General features: G+C 49.0%; 3 protein-coding genes across 4 annotated transcripts in view; 2 read left to right on the top strand and 1 right to left on the bottom strand.

The window, feature by feature from the left end:
- Positions 1–1,440, top strand: part of CCND3 (cyclin D3) — a 76,899-nt gene extending 75,459 nt beyond the window's left edge. The window contains exon 5 of the mRNA XM_082330266.1: positions 1,312–1,440. Within this exon, the coding sequence (XP_082186392.1) occupies positions 1,312–1,359 (48 nt within the window). The 3' untranslated portion in view covers positions 1,360–1,440. The remainder of the gene's footprint in view (positions 1–1,311) is intronic.
- On the top strand, positions 1,369–18,132 carry USP49 (ubiquitin specific peptidase 49). The gene is made up of 6 exons (XM_082330262.1): positions 1,369–1,456; positions 2,361–3,771; positions 5,585–5,789; positions 7,703–7,811; positions 8,578–8,783; positions 9,567–18,132. Exons 2-6 carry the CDS (start codon positions 2,389–2,391, stop codon positions 9,755–9,757), a joined length of 2,094 nt encoding a protein of 697 aa, XP_082186388.1. The 5' UTR covers positions 1,369–1,456; positions 2,361–2,388; the 3' UTR covers positions 9,758–18,132.
- Positions 18,133–18,225: 93 nt separating this feature from the next.
- On the bottom strand, positions 18,226–19,699 carry TOMM6 (translocase of outer mitochondrial membrane 6; the record flags this gene model as incomplete). 2 transcript variants are annotated; one of them, XM_082330119.1, is made up of 3 exons in its annotated part: positions 18,226–18,623; positions 19,405–19,506; positions 19,578–19,699. In XM_082330119.1, 2 exons carry the CDS (start codon positions 19,697–19,699, stop codon positions 19,410–19,412), a joined length of 219 nt encoding a protein of 72 aa, XP_082186245.1. In that variant the 3' UTR covers positions 18,226–18,623; positions 19,405–19,409. The 2 variants fall into 2 exon arrangements, with proteins under 2 accessions (XP_082186245.1, XP_082186244.1); XM_082330118.1 differs by having other exon boundaries at positions 18,226–18,541.
- Positions 19,700–23,366: the final 3,667 nt, after the last annotated feature.

The raw sequence follows: 23,366 nt of genomic DNA, 5'->3' as shown, positions 1-23,366 counted from the left end.
AAAAAGGTCGGGGAAGAAGGTGGGAAGGGATGTTTCCAACTTGGAAAGAGGAGCCCAAATCAGTCCTTTGTTTAGGCAGGATTTCCAAAAGTGTCTTTCCAGGTCCTGCGATTTGTGAGCGAAGGAGCGCAGCCCAAAGGAGAGGTGTAGCAGATTTTTGAACTATTTTAAACAAATGACTAAAATGGTTAGTTAGACACTGCAGAATCATTCCGTGGAGATGAATTCTGAAGTGGCCACTTGTGCTTTAATCTGAAGTCGAGAAGAGTTAAAGAATAGAAAAGCTTTGATTTTTCGTTAACAGATTCCATCTTTAGCAGCAGTGTCACTGGAAAAAGATAGTAATTAAAGTAAATTTGCATAATTCAGGGACCAGTAAAAATATATTTTCTTAGCCTGGTCAGGTAGGTTTTCTGCATAGCAATCGAGGCAACTGTTCAATACCTATCTTAAAGCTTTGGGAAAGCGTGCCGTGGCCTTCGTTATATTAAACTTTGCCCCTCGTAAAATGATTTTTTTTTAACTAGATATTCTGTATGCCAGACCTGACACTCCCCGTGACATCTGTAACCACTGTGTGCATATTACGGCTGTCCCTCCTATCACTACTTCGTATCGCATTGAAGTGCTGCAGTCGTAGATGCGTAAGCAAGTTAATTTAGTCTTTCTTGGATTATTACAACAGATACGTTTTTACAATCTTTTCTGCCTTTGGCAAAAGGCAGGTTTTTCCTATTTTTCTTTCCTCTGTAGTTCTTATTTTGTTGCTGTTCACACTTTGCAACTATTCATTACTTCGTTTTTATTGTTTGAAAAATCATCTAGAAATGAGATTTAATTCAGGGCAGGGTTTTTGTTTTGTTTTGTTTTTGGGTTTTTTTTAATTTTTCCCCATCTCCTCCCCCCGTCTTTCACCAAGTTATCGAGGCAGCCAAAATTGAAGTGATCACAGGAGGTGCACGTTTTTGCTCAGGTTTTTTTGCTCGCATTTTTTCTCTGCCATATGTTGGGTCACCCACTACAAAAGACTTACGATGAAGAGGCTACATGTGATCAGCAGATTTATACATTATCAGAAAATGAAAGCAGAAAAATGAAATTCCAGAGTACCTCTTCCATGTGACATTTCTTAACATCCAAGTATTTGGGTTCCTAGGTGCGTTCATGCTTTGACTTACAGATAATTCCGGTCTGCGTAATAAATGTGTTCTCCGCAGTAGCTCTTGCACTGAGGGGATTAATCGTGTTCAAAAGCAACCTGCCAGCGTTCGTAGTTTGTTTATGTGCATCACAAGAATATTCTCTCTCTAGGGCTTTGAAGCTGTGCTGCCTTACAATGAAGACTTAAGTAGTAATTAAATTCTCGAAGAACCGCCAAGACTCCTTTGGCTGAAATGGGGATGTTCCGGGCCCTGGATGCTGCGTCGCGGAGGAAAGGATGTTTAAACATGACTCCGTGAGTAGGGCGTGCGAGCGGGCCCGGGCGCTTTCCGCGGGATCGCAGCGTCGGAGGGGCTGTACAAAAGAAACCACAGCACTGGCACGCAGTGTTTTAGTTGTGCTCTTTGTATGGCTGAGTATCTTTTATAAAACATATGGACGCAGGACACGGAGTGAAAGCTTTTTGTGCCTTCTGGTATCCCTGCTTTGATTTCTCTTCACCTACAATGTAGTAATTTAGTAAATCAGTTGCTTTTTCTGTTTATGTGTGCTCATGCAAACATGTACGCACGCAGATGTTCCTTTAGGTTTACTATAGCATGGTGTTACACATTTAATTTTTTTTTTCCCTGCTGATTTTTTTTAAACATTAAAACGTTTGGGAGGCTGTGGGAAACCAGAGAATTCGAGGGTAGAATGTAAAGTCTGCAGACTTGCAAATGCTCTGGTTATGACAATTATCTGATATTTTTGTGGCTTCTGCAAGAAGTTGGTAACCTCAGTGTAGTTCCTGATGACATGCATTCCAATTCCAAATTCATTTTGTATGTATCAATTTCAAGAGGGCAGCTAAAGATCAAATGTGTGTGTGGACTGAATTAATCTTTTTCTCCTTGGAAGCGAGCCATTCAGGTTGGGTAAGGTGTGCTGGCAGCTGTCTGGGCTGTCCTTAGCAGACAGATAGACAGTTTTATTCTGTAGACCTTGTCAATCCAATATCTTTTGCTAGTACTAAAAACTGCGTTTAAAAAAAACCGCGTGCAGAAATTACGTAGTCGGTTGAGGGAAAACTGCGGTTGGGATTGACAAGACGCGACATCTGTATTTTTATAGGTCTTTACAGCCGCTACAAAAGAGATCATTTTAAATACGTATAGCGGCTCTAAGATTCTTTTCTTTCTGTTTTTTTGCCTTCCAAGGTCAAAGCAGCGAAGACTTCTGTAAGACATGGATAGATGCAAACATGTTGGGCGGCTACGACTCGCCCAGGACCACTCTATCCTGAACCCCCAGAAGTGGCACTGCGTGGACTGCCAGACAACCGAATCTCTCTGGGCTTGTCTGAAGTGCTCCCACGTGGCCTGCGGGAGGTACATCGAGGAGCATGCACTTAAACACTTTGAAGAAACCAGGCATCCGTTGGCAATGGAAGTTAATGATCTGTATGTCTTTTGTTACCTTTGTGAAGATTACGTCTTGAATGATAACCCGGAGGGTGATTTGAAATTGCTGAGAAGTTCTCTGTCGGCAATTAAAAGTCAAAAACATGATCCGTCAACGAGAAGTGGCAGGACATTGCGATCAATGGCTTTGGGAGAGGACATGTGCAGCCATCAAAGGAGCCCTCAGGGACAATCTCAGATGCTTACAGCTCTCTGGCACAGGCGCCAGTCCTTGCTTGCGAAGGCGCTGCGGACCTGGTTTGATAAGAGCTCTAGAGGCCAGCTAAAATTAAAACAAAAGAAACAAATGGAGGAGCTGGAGAAAAAGAAGGAGGCAGCTAGGCAGCGGCGGCAGGAGATGAAGAGACAACTCCTGGAGGAGCTGGCAAACACTCCTCCGAGGAAGAGCGCGAGGCTGTTGTCTCACGTGCACAGAGAGAACTTGATTCCAAGGAAATTCAGGGAGGTGGCGACCGCTTCCCCTACCTCAAGGCAGATGCAGAGCAGCAGATTCAAACAGTTTTATTCCATCCGGCGTAAGCCTCTGATGACTCCCGGGGTAACGGGTCTAAGGAACCTGGGAAACACATGTTATATGAACTCTATTCTGCAAGTGCTAAGTCACCTCCAGAAATTTAGAGAATGTTTTTTGACACTTGATCTCTGTGAAACAGAAGAACTCTTAGCCAAAACTGTGAATGGGAAGTCTAGGATGCCTGGCAAATTGGCAAATGGGTCTGCTGCTAATGAGTCAGGGAAGACTGACAAAGTGGGATCATATGGCACGCAGAGCTTGCCAGCTGGCTTAAATGGTGGCTCCTCAATAAGCAGGAGTTTAGAACTAATACAGCCCAAGGAACCAAGTTCAAAGCACATCTCCCTCTGTCACGAATTGCACACCCTCTTCCGAGTGATGTGGTCTGGCAAGTGGGCGCTCGTGTCGCCCTTTGCCATGCTGCACTCTGTGTGGAGCCTGATCCCGGCGTTTCGAGGTTACGATCAGCAGGACGCTCAGGAATTTCTCTGCGAGTTGCTGGATAAAGTACAGCAGGAGCTGGAGTCGGAAGGAACAAAACGCAGGATCCTTATCCCTTTCTCACAGAGGAAGCTCACCAAGCAGGTCCTGAAGGTGGTGAACACCATTTTTCACGGGCAGTTGCTTAGTCAGGTACGCACCTACTTTTGCACAGAAATCCATTGGAGCCATTCACACCGAGGAGCAAAGGCTCTGTTTCTTGAGGAACCACCGGATAAGGAGGAGGAATTGGTTAGGAGTGCCTCCCGAGAAAGAAATCTGTTGGGTTGCTGTGCGGGTCGTCAGCATTTTCGATACTTGTCACGCGTATTGTAAATTCAGTTGACTTTTGCCGCTTCAGAATGAAGCCTGCCCAATACCGAAGTTCTGAGCCCTTAGTTTTCAGTTTTTACCATGTTTTTAAAGTGTCTTTGTAATTTGTTTTGTCCCTTCCTGGTTTTCTTTCCGTGGCTAGAAAGAATATGATGAAGGACAGAGGAGGCAGTCATCTTGTGCTATAAAGAATAAGCTCTCTGTGACAGGTTTTTTTTTTTGGCAGGCATATGAAAGTCATCTTGAGATACTGAGCATGCTTAGCATACGTTTCTGTAGGAGCTGAAAGTGCCTGTCGTGGTGCTCGCTCTCTTATTCCTGTGCCGTTCCCTTGTCTGAAACGTATTATTCCCCACAAGGCAGACCCTGAGAGCTCAGTGTGTTTTGAAAGTCCTCAACTACCTTTGCTTTGCAGGAGAAATGAAACGTGTGCATAACTTGACACTCAAGGGTTTGCAAGATCAGACCATGAAGCGTATTATATGTGTGCGTTCTCATTACTTTTATATCGTCCTTCTCAGTGCCAGTCTTCCTGAGCTTACCGCTCATAAGAACTTACGTGCACGTTAAAGATTAAAAGGTGTACTTTTCAAGTCAAAGCTTTTGGCTTTTCAGGGAAAGGATGCTTGAAGTCATGGTTCATTTGAATCATCTCTGCAGCACGTGAACTGCTTGTGGACTTCTGAACTAAAAGCTCGCTGTTCAGTTGTCTCTTGACTCTGGAAGCTGGTGCATGTTCTAGATTCAGCGGTAGGTCTCCGTTAACAGCGTGAAGCTGTTCACAGATCAGCGTAACTCATCTGCTACTATGATACACTATAAATAACTTGCCGAGCTATTTATTCTACTTATGTAACTCTTGCGTACGTGTACTGTATTTAATTTCAAACCCCTCTACGCACAGAAGACTTCCTTCCCTGTCTGCTAGCTACGAATCCATCTTGAAGTTACCGGTGCCTTCAGTGCATGAAGCTGCAAGGCTGGGAGTCGCTTTCTGGTGGATGGCTCTCGCAGGAGTGCGCGGGCTGGCCAGACCTGCCTTCTGCTCTTGTTACCTCCTCCTGTTCTCACTTGCTGCCTCTGAGTTTAATTGAAAACTTTTCTGCTGTTCTTATTTATAATACTCTGGGGTGACATAAGAAAGCAAATGCATCTGAAATTTGTCCTTTCATGCTCCATTCATGAATAATTTTTATTTAGTTAGCAGGTGAAACATTAAAGGAATTACACACTTTGAAATATGCAAGGAAAGTAGAGAAAATGCGGAAGGAAGACTGCATGATAAACGCTGACGTGTACTTTTTGTAGTAGAAAACAGATCCAAGGTGCTTGTTACCCAGCTGTGAATTGGTATTATACCTGTAACGGTGTTTATCTGGGGAAGCAAACCCCATAAAGGTGAATTGTCTCCATTTTTTTGAGAATTGAGAAAGTATTTTAAATTATCTGCTCAAAATAGACAGCTTGCAGACTGGAAATAAGGAGCGTTTCTCTTGACTCACAGATCATCTTTATGTCTGTGAAACTGCACTGCCTTTTGGGCATAAACTTGCTCTTTAGAAGTGAACGTAAATGCCAGGCTGCAGGTGTACCCGTACGTAACTTCGTTTGTGTATACGCATTTCATTCCCAGGTCACCTGCATAACATGCAACTACAAATCCAACACCGTTGAGCCCTTTTGGGATCTTTCCCTGGAATTCCCCGAGCGCTATCACTCTATCGAGAAAGGGATCGTCCCTGTTAATCAGACAGAGTGCATGCTGACAGAAATGTTGGCCAAGTTCACCGAGACCGAAGCTCTGGAAGGGAGGATATACGCGTGCGACCAATGCAACAGTAAGTCGGATCCTACTGATCTGTCTTGTTTTCCGAGTGTGAGGTTTCTGATGTGTGTCTGAAAACATGTATCGTGGCCTATATGTATATGAAAACTGTTCTTCCTCGCTGCTCATGCTGTTCTGTTTCCTCCTCTTCATAGCTTCTGCTCCTTTGGGCCCCGCTTTGGAACCAAGATGTCGTTCTTCTCCCACCTCTGCCGTTCAGCAGTACAATTTACTAAGGGTTTAATACGACCCTGTTCAGAACTGCTCTTGCTGCTTGTGTTGGAGGGGGAGGGGAAGGCAACTTCGAGAATTTGGGGGGGGGGAAAGGCGTTGGATTTAGAGACAAAAAAAGGAACTTTATCACCTATGGTTTGCTCATCTCTGCGTGGCAGGAAAGCTTTTATAACAAGTCATCTATATGCTGCTTGTTCTTGATTGAATCCTTTGGCCAGAAGTCACAAATGCAGCGTTCTCAAGGTCTGCTGCCAGGTTAGAGTTTCCATCTCTGTAGGCATTTTGTCAAGAAGCAATGAACTGACATTATTCTGGGAGCCTCAGGTTAATGTATTACCTGTTATATGAATGCACGTGTTTTGCTGCGCTCAGCTAGAAGATGACTTCTGCTTTCCTGTAGTAGGTCTGAGTGTAAGGTCATTATATGCCTGAAAATAATTTTAGCCTTGTGTATAATCATGCAGCTCAGCTACTCTGATAAGCTGGATTTGAAATTTTTTTCATGCAGGTATTTATAGCAAATGTTCATCCCCTTGGGAGGAAAATGCCAATAATTTGACTTACATTGCAACTAAGCAGCTGAAGTAGCAAGTGTTTGTAGAGATCTCTTCTCCATCAACTTGCAAATCTGTTACCAAACATCTTCACAAAGCATTAGGAAATAATCGTTGACTAGGTGTTCTTGAAACAAAGCCAAATATAATTCAAACAGATCCTGATTCACAAATAATGTTCACAAAGCGTCGATATGGATGAGTACAGCTTCATCTTAATTCTGTTTTCTTTGATTCTTTGGGAAGGCCCGCATTTTAACAGTTACTTCAGAGTTAAATGGCTAAGGAAACATTAACCAGCTGAAAAAAGTCAGGGAAAGGCAACGAGCCTGCGTCTAGGTGCCAAAAACTATTGGGGGCACTGCTTGTCAGACGTGATGGAGGAGGAGCAACCCATCTGTTCTGAACCGGTGCGGTGAGGTGCAGAAATCTAATTAACAGGTACATTTCTCATTGGAAGCTCTGAAAGCCACCTGTCTTCCTCCTGGTGTGGTCGTATGTTCAGTGTCCTGGAAAGAGTAATCACGGGGAAGAGTGATTTTTCCCTTTTCCCCTCTTCTCCGGTTTTGGTTCAGAGGTTGTTTTCTGTTCTTGGGCAGGCAGAAACCCTGCAAGAGGTGGAACCTTGCTGGAAGCATTTTCCTCTGACTTGGGTTAATATCCTTGAGCTAGTGAAGCTTGCCACTACAAGCCTTACTCTAGTGGTGTAAGAGGATCAAAGTAGTAGACAGAATACCGTGTCAAATAGTATTTGTAGGCTGGTAGTTGACCTGTTGAAGCTGCCGCAGCCCTAGATGTCTTTGGCACTAGCTCTGCCTTAATATTTCTGGTGTATTTCTCAGAGCAAAATGTCAGCATGAGCAGCTTGACGGTGATAACGGATTGTGTGATTACGAGCATCACGAAAGTGAAAAAGTTTAAGTATTTTTAAACGCCTAAGTTTTGATTCTAGAGAAGTTCCTGCTCTGTGAAGGGACTCGTAAGAAATGTTTACCTGCGTGTCTGTCCTGAGTGCGTGTGAGCTGGACTGCTGCTACTGGAAGAAAAAGAGTTCAGGATGTGCTCTTTTCCCCTTCTGAAAATTAACTACATTCTAACAGTCTTTGCCTTGATTTTTTTTGTTGTTGTTGTTGTGTAGGCAAACGGCGAAAGTCTTCTCCTAAACCTCTTGTTCTGAGTGAAGCTAAAAAGCAGTTAATGATCTACAGACTACCTCAGGTCCTCCGACTGCACCTTAAGCGATTCAGGTGAGTGGGGCACACTGCACGGTGTCCGGCGAGCCACTTGCCTCTGTCTTTTTGGAAAGCAGCGATTAGTGGGGGCCCCTAACTTCTCTCTACACATGTGTATAAACGTTTTACCCAAACCAGATGCGGGTTACCCTCTCAGAGTACTACTTGCATTACCATCGGTAGCCTGTTTGTACCATGTTTTCTACTATACACACAACGTAATGTTTTGTAAATGTTAATACTGATTTCCTTGCATTGTACTCAACGGTGTTTGTCTGAGTTTGCAGACAACTTGAAACAGTGGCTGAGAGATGGATGAACTAATGGATTGATTTGTTGAAGCTGGAAGCCCGTGATAGTTAAATGCTAATATTGCGTATTTACGTGTTGACTAAAACATAGCAGACAAAGTTCAAAATATTACGAAATTTCTAAAATGGTTAGCACAGGCAGTTGAGGTGTGCTGTTTTTGTATTTATATACCTGAGTATTTTAAGTGCTGTTTGGCTTGCTTTGTGCTTGGCTGTTGCAAGTCTCAACAATATTCTAACTATAATAAATGGGCGTCAATGACAGAATCAGCTGTATGCAGAAGGTGACTGTGGTAGATGTTAGAGCGAAAACAGAAGGAAAAATTTGTATGACGCCTACTTGACCCTAGCACAGAAAGCCCTTCAGAGTTGTTTAGCAGTGGCTACTTTTGTGTGCATCTTCCCGCAGCCCCGTACCACTGTCGAGAAGCAGGATCCCGAGTCTTTGATTCGTGCCCTTGTGTTTGCAGGTGGTCTGAACGTAATCACCGTGAGAAGATTGGGGTCCATGTCCTCTTTGACCAGGTATTAAACATGGAACCTTACTGCTGCAGGGACTCTCTCTCCTCTCTTGACAAAGAGACCTTTGTCTATGACCTCTCCGCTGTGGTGATGCATCACGGGAAAGGGTTTGGCTCAGGACACTACACAGCATATTGCTACAACACAGAGGGAGGTGCGTGTGCCTTATTACGGGGGAAACAAATTCAAGAAACTCGTGCTTTATTCCATAGACGTAGCGCGTTGTAAAGCTTTATGATCAAAGGTGTTTGGAGTCAAGTTTCCTGACATTCGGTAGTTTGTTTCCCAGAAGGTATTGCTAGTTGTTTTCTTTTTTTGTTTGGGTGGGTTTTTTTTTTTTTTTTTTGCATAAAGCCACAGATTGCTGCTCTTTGCTTTGCGGCCCTTCGGGATGCCTTTTATTGCTTGCTGTTAACAGCATGAATGCTTCATTTTCTCATGCGATGTAACTCCGTGGAGCTGCTCCAGCTGGGTGTCTTTTCTCAGTATCCTTGGGATGATGAGATAAACAGAAAGTGTTTTGAAACTGGACAGGAACTATTCATGAATAACATCCGCAGGGTTTTTGTGAATTTCCAGCAGTCTCTCTCTGCAGCTGAATTAGTATTGACTCTGCCTTCTGACTTGTGGAGAAAGAGGTACAAATTGGCTATCGCCAGGGAATTTTTATTTTCCTAATTGAGTTTTTGGGCTGTAATACACAATTGGGTAAATTTATGATTTGGTATTTCTAAACTCTGTTAACAGCACAGAAATGATCAGAATGTTTTCCAAATTAAACTCCTTTCCAAAGCATCTGTGGAGGAAAAGACAGAGATGCCTTTTCTCCTACATTGCCCTTTTTCTCTGTGGATGTTTCCTATGAACAGTTCCAACATGCATTCAGGAGGAATCATGCCTCCCTTACTAATGTCCTCTTTCTGACTTCGATTCCTAGGTTTTTGGGTCCACTGCAATGACTCCAAACTGAATGTATGTAGCGTGGAGGAGGTGTGCAAAACCCAGGCCTACATTCTTTTTTACACTCAAAGAACAGTGCAGGACAAAGCAAGAATCTCAGAAAAACAACTCCAAGCTCAGGTGCCGTCCAAAAATAGTGATAAGGACAGAAGACTGACATTCCCATGATGGGGAGCTCTGTAACTCAATCAACAGTCTCAGCTTTTTTTTTTTAAACCATTGGCGTTCACATCTTTCCTCTTTGTAGGAAAAAAAGCTCGCTGCAGGAAGGGGATCAGATCACGATGTTTGCCGCCCAGGGTCTGGAAAAGCGTATCGACCTGTGCAATTCTGACACGTAAGATTGTAGTCAGAATCTTGTTTTTAAAGCATCTTGTTGTTAAATTACGCTCACAAAATGAAATGAGAAAGTTTGATGCTCTATATCATTCGTCTCGTATCAAAAAGGAATTGCATAAGGCGTGTAACAAATGAGCACAACCAGGAAATAGAAGCGTTCAACTGGCTTCAAAACGCATCAGAACCTAGTAGTGCTGATAAAACTCCAGAAGGAACAGGTATAGTACCCTCACCTTCAATTGCCATTCAGATTTCCAGGGTTTGAATCACACAGTCACCCAGGTATTTATTTGAACGGTTGTTGGATAAATGGAATTGACTGCCCTGAGAGCCGTTCTTGCTGGAGAAATGTTCAACGTTCTTCTGCCAGAGAAAATATTCCCCCAGGCCTCGGCTATCTCTGTGATACCAATTTCTTTGCCATCAGTTGAGGGCAAACGCATGGCTGGCAAGCTTTGTCGGCAGCTCTTTCTCAGTGTTACTGGGGCTGCGTGCACACTTGGTGGTTTATTCTCTGGGCTGAACTGAATTGGCAGCTAAATTCACTAGGAATGTGATTTTAAAACAGTTCTGCTCTGGAGAAAGTGTGTTTAAAAACAAAACCCTGTGATAAAACAGGAATGTAGCTGTGTGTCAATCTGTTTACAGTGGCAGCGAAAACAAAGCCTATGCTACAGGCTTCTGCTGGCATAACTTTGTTGACCAGGTTTAGAAAGAAGCCTGAGCCCTGGCTCGCGCAGCTGTGACAGCAGAAGCATGGAGCGCGGAGGCATCTTACACTGGCAAACTGGCACTTTTTTACAAGTGTGGCTTGTTTTCCTCAGGGGAACGGGGTGGTGGTAACACCACAACGGCGGGAGGCAGAGCTAGCTTCTGTTGCCGCTTCTGTAATGGAAATATTCATGAATTGCGGTTGTCGCGCGAGGCCCAGAGTAACCGAAGGTAGCGAGGTTGCGCAGGAGTAGTGCGCAGATTCAGCCTGTGAAGTCTTTATTTCTGCTGGGACATAAAGGGAAGGAATGTAGTTAAACTCCATGTTGAGTTGGAAAGGCTATAAATCTCTGTATCTGTAATCATCTTGATTTTAGAATTCTATGAGAAACATAGGGCCTTAGTTGACTACTTATAGTCACTTCTCAGCCTGCTGTTGCACCTCAGGTGTTTTTATAATTTGGGGTTTGGCTGTTCACATTTCATGTTTTAATCAAATCTGAATATGTAACTGCAAAGAGACATGACGTCTTTCGATCTTGATTGTTTGGGGGTTTTTTAAAGTGGTTAAAGGTGAAGTAATCTAAAATATAAGGTTCTTCAAAAAAAAAATTGGTTCCGTTTTCAGGCAGAGAAGTTCTGAAAGTCTGTTTCTCTTCCTCCCTCTTCTCCTTCTATTCTTGTCAGCGTTTGCCCATCAGACACGCTGACAGCCCTACCTTGTTGTTGGAAGGGGTGAAGAGGTGAGTTCCCCAAATACCATTCCTCTCTTTGCTACTGCTGTGACTTTTCAGCTCCTGTCCTATGGGCAAATTGGCCTCTCTTACTTCGGCTGCTGTTAATCGCTTCAGCCACGCAGAGCTGAGCACAGCAAACAAGAAACTTTTATTCTGTCAGAGCACGGTGTCGCGCTAGGTCTCCTCTGTCCTTAAAGTTTCCCATTTCTTGTATGTCTGAGCAACGTGCTGCTTTTTGAGCCTACAAAACCTGTCTTTTTGACAGTTAAGTATAATTTTGAGATCCTATGCTGTTATCTTTTTGGAGATGAGACAGTTTGAAATGGTCCTATGGGAACTGATTAAAAAGTTTTCATTTTGGTTCTCTAAACGTAGCAGGGTCTGGAAGGATTTCTTATGAATGTCTGCATATCTGTGTATTTACTAGGTAGGGGATTTTTTGTGCTACCAGTAAATAAAATTAATAAAAATGCAGTAGGCCAAGCTGAGATCCAATAAAAGTAAACGTGACTGCTGATTGCAGGGGAAGCTGAGTTGGGTTCGGCACAGGTAGAAGTTGACATTCCTGAAAGAAGGAAAATCAAGTGCTTGTGATTATCAGATACGTGATGGATTCTTTTCTGGAGCAAAACATGTGCTCTGTGAAGACTGTGTGTCTGAAAAGGAAAACGAAAGGAAAAATAGTGCTTAACGTTGCCTTTTTAATCTAAGAGGTGGAAGGGAGAACTGGTGTTTTTCCCACGCATCTGTCCTTCCAGGCCCGTCCGCCCTTTAAGAGGATTATATTCTCCTAAGTGACAGTCACGGTTTACTACGGTGCATTCACTTTCTGAATCCCCTAGCCACGCTGGCCCTGTTCGTATAAAAATTCGATAGAAAGGCAAACCATAATGCTGCGTTAGTTGTTACTGCCGTGAGCCGAGACTCTTTGCTATGTGAATGCTCATCTTTTGACTGAGTGTTTTGCATTAATGTTTGAATTCAGGTAGTAGGACGGTTGTCACGTGAATCGCGTAGGTTGCAGAGGGGAGCTGGGAGCGTACCTGTAGCTGTGGCTGCGGCTGATTGCCCAAGCAGATTTTGTAGCATTTGCTGGTGACATCTTTTGGCATTAGTGGCCTCTCCATGTGTGTTAGCCTCGTCGTGCTGAGATGTGGAGGTACTGCAGTCAGAAAAATGATTGCCCTGATAGGGAAGGAATGAATTATACTTCAAAGTAAATAAACTTGCTTTTTCCAACACTGTGAGGTTTCTGTAATATTTAGCTTTTATTTGGAAGCGATAGCGTATAGCATTTTTTATGCTGTTTGGTTTATATTTGTCTACTGCAGGCTTCTTTATGTAAGCATAGCCCAGTGCTCCCTCCATGGTGGACACTGTTTTATAGTGTCCTGCTTGCCAGAAATTCTGATTAGAAGTTACCTCTCTACATCAGTAAGATGAAAATACTACTTGCGGTTACAGTGAAGCCCACTTAAGCACATGCCTGACAAAGGGCAGCCTGTAAAGCAAACTCTGTCCCTCCTTTAACGGTACGGCTTCAAATCCTGCTAATAAACTGTTGTGTGTTTAGAATAATTCCAGGTTTAGGCTCTGCTTTTGCAAATACACAGGCAGATGATGTGGCTTAACTCATGCGTGGAGTTCAGTGGTCACAGCTGTGAGTTGCCAGCTAAGTGTCTGCAACATAAACCCCTTTATTTTGGTACAGCTGGGAGCAGAAGTGGTTTCTCTGCGTGGTGGGATTCCCGTACTGGGGTTCCAGTCTTGCAGCAAGGAGTCAGTTGCCTCGAGAGGCGCTCAGAGCAAGCGTGAGGTTCTTGGCACCTTGCAGGTTGTTGTCTGAAGGCGTAGGAAGCCACTGTCCGCCTCGTGAGTATGAAGCCTCTGGGACAGAACTGTTCCCAGCATATCCTTCTTCCATTCAACTTGTAAGTAAATTGGCATTCCTTAATTTTATGTTTTTAAGAATGAAGAATCTTAATGTATTGATGGCCAGGTATGATACAGCATCTGCTGTCGTTGTTGGAAAACACTTTATTTGAGCTACCTTTATTCCACTAGCAAGTTCGTTACATAAGTTTGCCTTTATTTTATCCCTTTACTGTCTGTGTTCCCGAGTTAAACTATGCATACTGCAAAAACAGTTTCTCTGCAGAGCCCTGAAAAAACAATTTTCTTCCCCACTAGTTCTGATCAGAACAATGCTCTGCTCTGGCTTTGAAGTTGTTAATGTGAGGTAGCAAATGGAATAATGCGTATTAAATGCTTGACGTCAGATTTTCTGGGTGACGGTACCACCCCCACTTACTTAGGGACTTGCAGATGGTTTTTTGAGTGTAAGAATAAAATTGGAAATGGTAAAAACATTGTGTGTCCTATGGATTCGCTATCAGGAGGGGTTTTTGCTTTTAGAAGGCAAAGCTTCTAGCATAAATATTGTCGTGGTGGTAATTCAGAAACTTTTATTGATTGTAACGTCCTCAGGCCTGAATATGCTTAATTGCATCCCAGTGAGAGAGACTACTGAAACCTCTGGCCGTTGCCAGAGCCCCCCGGGACGAGCTGCCGTGGAAGGCAGTGGTGCTGCAGAATGAGAACTATGTGAGCAAGAGACAGGGAGATGAGTTTTACCTGCCAGTACAGTCCTGCGAGCTAGTTTTGTGCGATTCCTTAGATTTGGTGCCTTGTATCCAGTAACATTTTGCATGGGACAGAAACGATGGGAAATAAGTCGTGAATTCCCCCCTCCTGAGTGAAGCAGCAGAGAGATTCGTGTGGTTTCACAAGTCCTCAGTATCACTGACACTTTTACATCTCATATCTGTATGCGAATGAAGCTTCCCAGCAAGCTCAGAAGCTAGCGTTTTAGTGTTACGTGTTTGAAATCTCTGTATTTGTAATAATTCAAATAGCAGCTTGTTCAAAGGTGGATTAGATTTGGCTCCTTAGATTCTCTTATGTCATCCAGGCCCCTCCAGTCAGGTCAGTAAGTTGACATCTGCCAGAGCATGTGGCACAGAGCAAGGATTAAAAACTCCAGTGGGGCTTTTGGTAGAGTGGCTTTGGGAAGCACCTTCTGTTACAAACCTAATGGTAATTGCTAGTTTAGAAAAGAAAAAAATGCAGTTCCCACTGTCATGGCAGCGTTTGCACAGGTTTCCTCTTGGCAGCCCAGCAAATACTTCCACGCGTGAGCAAAAGCGTGCTGTGGCGATGCTTGCGTAAATTTAATACGCAATCGATACAGTCGCGTAAGGTGGCCGAGTGTCCCTTACTCAAAGTAAATAGTAAAACCCAAGCACCGGCTCTGAACACTGCCTTTTTGTGTGCATCTAATCCCTTCAGCGGGTTTGAGATCAGATAGGATGGACTTCGGTTGAGCATTTATTGCCTATGGGAATATAAAACCTCAATTCAGTGGGTTTCTTGGTGTCTATTACATTAATATTGATACCTCTTTATTGCAGATGGGAATGTGAAGCATTCTAGCAAGCTTCTAAATTGGTAAAACCACATGTTTAAATGATCAAAAGCTGCATAGGTTAGTTGCCTGCACCAGCTAGTGATTCTTGTCTTAGTTGATTTTAGGGGTGCGCCTCTAGGCCGCTCCTTCTGTTGTACTGATTTTTCTTTTGTGCGTGCGTGCATGGGTTCCACTTGTTTAAAGGGTGGTGGGCCAAAATACTTTCAAAAGAGTTCTTAAGTCTTAAAAATGAGCTTTGCAATGTACATTTCCAAAGGGGGGGGCGGGGGAGACCAGCCCAATGGGCCCACGACTGACTTTAACCACTGTTAACTATTTATTGTGCTGAAGCTTGTGCGCGACACAGAACGCGCTGCAGTTACAGCGAGGTGCTGCACCCTTAGGGTCCTTCCTGAACTGCCGTACTACTGATTTTGTGCAGGCTGGGGGTAGGGAAGGAGTTGGGATGAGCGAAGCCAGTAAAAAGCAAGCCAAGCCGACCGCAGCAACAAGCTGTGATCTAAGTTTAGAAGAGACAGGAAGCGTCCGATAAGGGGACCTTGGGTGCCAGAGGAGTGCGTGTTGTGCGGGCAGAGGCGTTAACAACATCCAGATGCAGTCTCGTTGGCAGCGAGTTCCCACTCCTTGCGCGGCAAAACCTTTCTCTGATCAGTAACCTCACACTGGCAGAACGAATGGTGCTTCTCCATTAGATATTACAGTTCCTAAGGAACAGTACCCCAAATTCTCAAGTTTTATAAAGGAGCTGCCCACTTAAACCCCACGTCACTGTAAATGCTTTGCATAACTGGAGGCGAGAAGGGAGATGATACGGTTGATGACTTTACCTAATTTGATTTGTCATTTTTACTCTTGATAACGTACTTCCAATAGAGGTGGCAGGTGGTGAATTTGGTTTTTTCCCCGTGCTGAAGCGCTGCACCCTGACTTGTCAAACTGGGACTTGGTGGCATCTAAAGGCCTCCTCTCGTTTCTGTTCCTGCTTTGCAGCCGCTTTCTGTGTCTTTATGGGAGCGCAGGGCTTCTGAATGTTGCTCTTGCTAAAGAGGAATAACCACATCCCTTCACCGCGGGCAGGGTTGTGTCAAGTGCTCAGGCTAGCCTTATTTCCTCAGATAACCGTATCCGTACCATGGGGATAACTTGTACTGCTACAGCTGCGTTAGTACGAATCCGCGCCGCGTTGGTGGTCAGACAAGGTTAGAGAATGTACGACAGCACGGGCGGGCTAGAGCTACGCACGTGCGTAACGTCACCGCAGGCTCGTGGTGCGCCGCTGAACGGAATCGGTAGCTGGGAAATGAGGATAAACACCTGAGGCTCCTTCTCTTTCGCAGTTAGCGTAGCGTTTGGGCTGCGTAACCCCACGCCTCTGATTTAGGAATGGCGTTTTCGTAGCGAGTGTCATCTTCGCTCTCCTTATGTTTATTAAATGACGTTAGCAGGCCTGGCCCTTAAGGCTATTTTCTACTGCTACAAGAGGAACCACATATTTCCATGTGAAAACCAAGTTTTCACCTAGTTTATCAGATGTGTAAACTACGGTAACTTACCACTGGCAACCTAAAGCCCATGTAAAAGAGAATTAGGTCCTATTTTTTCCCTGCTTAACTTCAGCTTTGGTTAAGCAGTCACAAACTCTTGAAGCCACAGCCTTCTATACATCTAATGAGCAGTTTACAGGAAAGGAACAAGTGGATAAGTTCGTTTCCAGTCAAACCTTTTTTTACAGTCTGCCTTTCCATAAAAGAAACTTAAACACAGCTTAGAAACTTCAGACAGCTTCTCCGGGAGGAATGCTGCCCGGGCAAGCCCCCTTCAGGTGTGATGGGCTTGGGCAGGATGCTGCCGGGGGGAGGCTGCTTCTGCTTACGCCTGGAAGCTTCGCTCTTGACTTGAGTAAGGGCAGAATTAAAGCTAATCTTCAGCACTTTAAAAAAGTTAATCCCGCTCTAAGTTAAGGTTGCTGGAAGGGTGCTGTTGGCAGAGGCTGGATAGATGAGCAGTTTTCCCTCACTATGAAACGCCCTGGCAGCTCTCGGGAAACAGGAGCGAAACATTGCGCTGCTTTCTTGGGTGAGGAGCCAGGCTGGAGCTTGGCTGGGTCTCCTGGTTTTTCCGTGACTTCTGGGGGGGCTTTAAGTCAGACCCGCCTCCGGTTTCTGCTTCAGGTCTCTGGTACTTGCGTCACTAATGACTTAAGCTGATGTATGCCGTGCTGTGCTCGTGAACGGGACTGCCTTTGCTTCAAGGACGCTCCCAGGCAGCAGCAAGTGACAAGAGAATCCAATTAATGACTTGAGTGTTTCTGGCGATCTGTCCAGCTGTCTCGCGGCTCGGTGCGAGCGCACCAGAAGCACCGCTCCTAATCGCGGGGTCGGCAGCTTTTATTTTAGTCAAGGTTTGTTAAGACAACACCCAGTCAGTCACCTAGGGCAGCCTTACGTCCTTAACTGCGTGAACTGCCCCCTGCCTGAACCCAGGCCTCAGGAGGAGATTAGCGTGTTCTAAATCAAAACTAAGATTAACTATAAAATGGCTTAATGTTCTAATTAATCCCCTTTTCCTGCAGAAACTGTTTCTGCATAACTTGGATTATCTGTACTTCAAAAGAACCTCATTTCTTTACAGGATGTTAAAGTACCCGCTTTGAAAACAGCGTTTTTAAGAATCTGTATCGGTAGCGGAATGAGTTTCTCTCTGGGGCAGGTAAGGGGGCAGTTCTCGGTCACAAATGTGGGGGCAGCGCTACTTCAGAAGAATGTCTTAAACTAAAAACCCGTGCGTAACCGTCCAAAGAATCTGAAGCCACGTTGCAGTCCTACTGCCATAACGCTCAGGGCTGGGAAGCCATTCCGCGCTACAGACAGCATCTTCGGGGAGCTGTCGTGGAACCGACCGGAGTAAATCCCCGCCGCGGCTCCCACGTCAGCCTCGCGCGGTGCTTTCACTGTCCCCGGGCAGCCGCACCACCCACAGCTGGACTGCAGAGCTGGTAACGGCAGGCTGGGGTCTCAGTCCAGGGCACTAAAATGCTATGCAACACCAAACGGCGGCTTCTTCCCACACACAGGCGTCGTTCCTGTTCAGTCCGTGGCCCAGCTTTATCTCACCCGGACGTTACCCAGGAAACCTGGGGGTTGGAGTTTACCTAGGGCTTGTCACGGTTTTGTTTTTCCTTTGAATACGTAGCTGATGGGTCCTGCTTACAACCCAGGACTGGACTTGTTCCTTTCTTTCGGGTGTGAAATATAAATCATGTTTTTATGATTTTTTTTGTAAATCTTTACTCTTTTTACACCTTGTTTTTGTAAGCTGAAGTTTCTTATTAAAAAAACGAAATTCCAGTGGGTTATGTCATTATTCTACATACTTTAATAAACATCTAGATGGGGGTACAGAAGAAAATTCCACGCACAATGGCTTCACATCCTTGAGACAACTATTCTCGTTGTGCCTTGCAGAATGAACGGAAGATAAATTCTCCCTCTCACACTTAAAAAGCTTTTCCCCCCCCTTGTCACCGCTTCAAGCGAGACGGCTTTGAAGTGCGAGCAGCAGCTCTGCAGAGCAGGAGAACAGAACGTACTCCCGTGAACGCGTAACGGCGAAACGCATCTCTTCTGGTCCTCGTGTGCGGGGGGGCGAGCTCCTCTCCCTTGCAGCTCCGTTTCTTTCCTAGGTCAGCAATTAAGCGATGTTAGACAAGGCTGTCTCCAGTCTGCTGGCATACGGCAATTTACCACAGCTTTGCAACTCTCTGTATAAATGAGATTGCTTTAGGCTTCGGTCCTCCCGTGCCAGAGTGCGCTCAGGGTTCAGTCCCTCTCGTACCTCGTTATCTTTTATTTGATGACCTCGCACGGTGATGTCCCCTTGCTGGGGGGAGCCCCGACACCCTCGGGGGGTGCACACCCGTGCTCACCACAGCTGGGTCACCGATACAGAATCATTGAGGTTGGAAAAGACCTTTAAGATCATCAAGTCCCACTGTTAACCCAGCACTGCCAAGCCCACCCCTAACCCATGTCCCTCAGCACCACATCTCCCTGGCTTTTAAATCCCCCCAGGGACGGGGACTCAGCCCCTGCCCTGGGCAGCCTGGGCCAGGCCCCGACAGCCCTTTCGGGTGAAGAAGTTTTCCTGAATACCCAACCCAACCTTGCCCTGGCGCAGCTTGAGGCCGTTCCCTCTCGTCCCATCGCTTGTTCCTGGGGAGCAGAGACCGACCCCCCCGGCTCCAGCCTCCTTTCAGGCCGTTGCAGAGAGCGATGAGGGCTCCCCTCAGCCTCCTCTTCTCCAGGCTGAGCCCCCCCAGCTCCCCCAGCCGCTCCTCCCCAGCCTTGTGCTCCAGCCCCTGCCCCAGCCTCGCTGCCCTGCTCTGGCCACGCTCCAGCCCCTCCATGGCCGCCGTGGGGTGCGGGGCCCAGCGCTGAGCACAGCATTCGAGGGGCGGCCTCACCAGTGCCCAGCACAGGGGATCCCGGGCCCAGGCTTTACCGCCCAGCGCGGCGGCTCCCGGCCGGGCCCCGAGGACTCACCGCCGCTACGGGCCGGGCTGCGGGGCCATCAGGTCGATGTCCGTCAGGTTCCGGGCGACCCAGACTCCAGCGGCGAAGAGCCCCAGGTTGACCAGCAGGTTCCTGAAAGAGAAACGGCCAGCGCTGGCTCGGGCGCCGGGGCCCGCTCCCGCCCTCCGCCCCGCGGCACCGACCTGCGGAAGTCGTTCCGGTCGGTGGCGAAGCGGTAGGCGCTCCGCAGCCACCCCCGCAGCCCCTGCGGCGCCGGCCCCGGCCCTCCCGGCCCCGCCGCCGCCGCCGCCGCCGCCGCCGCCATGCCGCCTCCTCGCCTCGCCCCGCTCCGTCGCCGCGAGATGCCGTCACTTCCGGCGCGCGGCGGCGGCGCGCGGCCCCCGGGCAACCTTGCAGGGAGCGCGTGGCTCCCCGCGGCTGCCGGCGCGAGGCGGGGAGCGGGGGGGAGTCTGCACCTTGCGCGCCCCTGCGCTGCTCGGGCCGGGCGTAACCGGTGCTGCCCGCTCCGAGGAGCCCCGCGCGCCCCCCGCCGCCCCGGCTGCGCCCCGCGCGGAGGGACCGCGGCTCCCGGGAGCGGGGATTGCGCGGCGCCGGGGGGGGGCGGCTGCTGCGGGGCGGGCGGGAGCGCCCGGGGCGGCGCGCGGGCCCTGCCTCGCTCCGGCCGCGGCCCCGGCCGGCTCCGAGCGCGGCAGCCGCAGGCGCCGGGTCCGGTTGCCACGCGCGCCGCTGCAGCCCGGGGACCCGCGCTCAGCACCGAGCAGCGGCCGCGCCGCAGGGCAGGGCGCTCTTGCAGCCGTGGCGTTCGCGCAGCGCCCGCGCCCGCGCCCTGCTTCTGCTCCTTCTTCCCGGATCCTCCCTTTCCCTGCCGCCCCGTCCTCCGCCTTCGCCCCGGTTTGCAGATCCCGAACCGCCCTCCCCGCCGGGAGCTGCTGCACGCGGGGCCTTTCCCTGCCCCCCGCCCCCCAGCACCACCACCCCCCCCCAGCACCACCACCCCCCCCCAGCACCACTCCCCCCCCCCAGCACCACTCCCCGCCCCCAGCACCACCACCCGCCCCCAGCACCACTCCCCCCCCCCCCAGCACCACCACCCCCCCCCGCACCACCACCCCCCCCCGCACCACCACCCCCCCCCGCACCACCACCACCCCCAGCACCACTCACCCCCCCCCAGCACCACCACCCCCCCCAGCCTGTGCAGCTTTTTGGGGAAAAAAAATCTCTCTGCCGCCCCAGGCACCGCCGCCTTCCCGGGAGGTGCCGCTTTCCAGCAGGAGGGCGCTTCCCGACAGCAGAGCTGCCTTCATCGGCGCCCTTCGCCCGCCCACTGCCGGGCACCCTGCCCTGCCGCTGCCCGGGGCGTCCGTCGCCTTTCCTCGGGGCCCTGGCGCTGGCCTCGCTGGCGCTGCCGCCGTCCCTGCCTCAGTTTCCCCTCTTTGGCAGCAGATGATAGATTACCGTGCCCATGTGGTTCCACATCAAATGGCCCGGGACGGAGCAGCCGGGGTCACCGTGACGGCCAGTTACCGGCCGGACAGGGCGTTCGCTGGGCGAGCTGGGACCAGACGGGTGCACCGAGACGGGGCCTCCACCCCGCGCCTTCTCCTGCGCCCGAGCTCCCGTGCCTGGAAAAAGCAGCTTCTGGGACTGAGATCTGCTCGATCACGCTGGCGTTCGCTGCGGTGCCCCAAGCCCGGCGCGGTTTGCGCCTTTTGGGGCGCGCTGCGCGTCAGCCGATGCTGCGGGGTGTCACGAGTGGGTGATTTGGATCGCTGAAAGAATCGCCGACAAAAGTATTGGCAAAAGTGGGTTTAATAACTTCACAAAGCTCGATGGCAAGGTTCACTCTATTAATTGCTGCAGGGAAGAATCATACAACGGAAAAGTGAGTTACGTGGAGTCAGACGGATTCACAGAGAGACCAGGGATGCAAAGAGTGAGGAAGACCCTCCCGCTGAGCCCCGGGGTTCAGAGCAGACCCCCTTGCTTTCTAAACTCCTGACGGAGCTTAGGTGCGGCTAGGTCCAGGCTTAGTCTCAGGCTTGGACAAGGGTTTATGCCTAAGGGATTGTGCATGCAAAGTTTATATAATGTTTCAGCAGCATCAGTTCAGCGTGTGATCAAAGTTACCAAGGCAAAATCAGAGTTACGGTACTACAAGGTTGTGCGCGATATCGGTCGCTTACCAAAGCTCTGCCGTTGGTAAAGGGTCCCTCTGCCTCGGGGAGCAACCTTGGGGGGTCCCAGCTCCAGGGGAGGTCGCCGCCACGCTGCCGAGCAGGGAGAGCTCACTGAGGCTGTCATTTATAGGATAAAGCGGTTGGCTTGCAGTCAAATTGCATGCGATAGAAAAGGTATGCAGGAGGTTCCTTGTACCCACGACTTTCTTTGTTCCTCGATAAATGAGTCGCGCTGCTCCTTTGAGGGTTTTCAGAGACCAGATCGAAACACGAGTTGTTCGCGGCCCGGCTACGGCTCAGGGCTTTACCTCTGTGGGAGCCGGCACCAAACCAGCGCCGGCCTGGTGAAGGGGTCGAGCGCGTCCGTCACACGGGGACGGGCAGGTTCTTTTAAGGATCCTTTGTGGAATGAGAACTGGCCACAGGGCTGGAGTTTAATTAGAGCTTTACACAAAGATGTTAGATCAGTATGGCTTATCCTTACACAGAATTGCTCGCAAGTGGCATAGCTCTCCTATTACTCCTGTTTCCCTGCTCCCTGAGAGCCCATCACCCTCCCCTTTGGGGACACCCAGGCCACAAGCCAGGCTCTGGTGAGAAGCCGTGCACCAGCCGTGGGGTCGAGGGGGACGTGCCGCGGCACCGGCCAGCCTGGCTCCAGCCACGTTTGTCCCTGCTGCTGTATTCCTTTCCCAAATCTCAAAGAGCTAATTGATCCACCCAGTTGGTTAATTGATTTATAGCTATTAGAGACTATAATTAACCGACCAGCTGGGAAGCTGTGTGTTATCTGCCCGGTGGGAGCAGCGTTGCTCCCAGCGTGGCAGCCACGGGCTGCCCCGTCCCTGCGAAGAGCACTGCTTGTTTGCCGTCTTTGAAGGATTTTACTCCACCTCAGACTTTGGGCTTTCCCTTTTATCTCCTCCATTGCTAACATTTGGCAGCAGCGAGCTCACCCCGAGCCTCCCTGTTCTCCTTTATCTCCTCCCACGTTCCTGCAAGGTCGCAAACTCGTCTTCACACTCCGTGTTGATGCAGAAGTTTGCATTGCTGGGCAGACCAGTTCAAACCAGCTTGTTATCAAAGCGTTCCCAGCCCCCAGCAAAACCTCCCGCTGCTGTCAGACCCTGACACGATGCAGATGTTCATTAAGCATCGGGAAGGTGATGCGTCGCATCGCGGGGCCGGGCGAGATGCCTGTACCTTGTACTAACACATCTGGCTGTTGCTAACCAACTCCTGGGAGTGCCATTCCCCGTGGGAACGCAGGGAAGCAGGGAGGAGGAGACGCTGTAGGTGCCGGGCAGAGGTGCCCAGTGCCTGGCTGCCGCAGGAGGAGATGTGTCGGACCAGCAGCGGGCTTGGGAAACCCTCTGAGCCGCAGCGGGCTCCGACCCCGGGGCTGCTGGGGGGTGGCGATGCTGCGAGCAGGGCTCAAACCCAGCTGCGGTGCTAGAGGGTGAACGGACACGGGCGACTTCAGCGGCACGTCGGCCTGGAGCCGCTCTGGGCGAGCCCGGCGGCACTGAGCCGCAGCCTCCCAGCTGCCCCAGTGCTGGAGCCAGCCGTGCCCCGCGAGCGGGGCGCTGGGCACGCTGCTCCTCGGCCTCCCGGCGTCAGCAAAGGTGGGTGTGATGGCAGCGTCCCTTCCTGCTGGGCCTGTCCTGCCGGGGCCACCGCGCTCTCTTGGACCCTCATCTCCCCCTTCCCCTTCCCCTCCTCATCCCCACATCCCTGTGCCATGGCCCTAGGGGGTCCTGTTCCCCCAAACCCCCCAGCACAAGGCTGGGA

Source organism: Platalea leucorodia, assembly GCF_965183815.1.
Source record: "Platalea leucorodia genome assembly, chromosome: 19".
Lineage (NCBI taxonomy): Eukaryota > Metazoa > Chordata > Aves > Pelecaniformes > Threskiornithidae > Platalea > Platalea leucorodia.
This window is presented reverse-complemented; position numbering and strand designations above follow the sequence as displayed.

Excerpts from the sequence above, each read along its gene's own strand:
- USP49 (XM_082330262.1), top strand. The coding sequence starts at position 2,389 with ATGGATAGATGCAAACATGTTGGGCGGCTACGACTCGCCCAGGACCAC. Across the intron at positions 3,772-5,584 it reads ACGGGCAGTTGCTTAGTCAG|GTCACCTGCATAACATGCAA; the intron begins GTACGCACCTAC and ends TTTCATTCCCAG. Across the intron at positions 5,790-7,702 it reads CGCGTGCGACCAATGCAACA|GCAAACGGCGAAAGTCTTCT; the intron begins GTAAGTCGGATC and ends GTTGTTGTGTAG.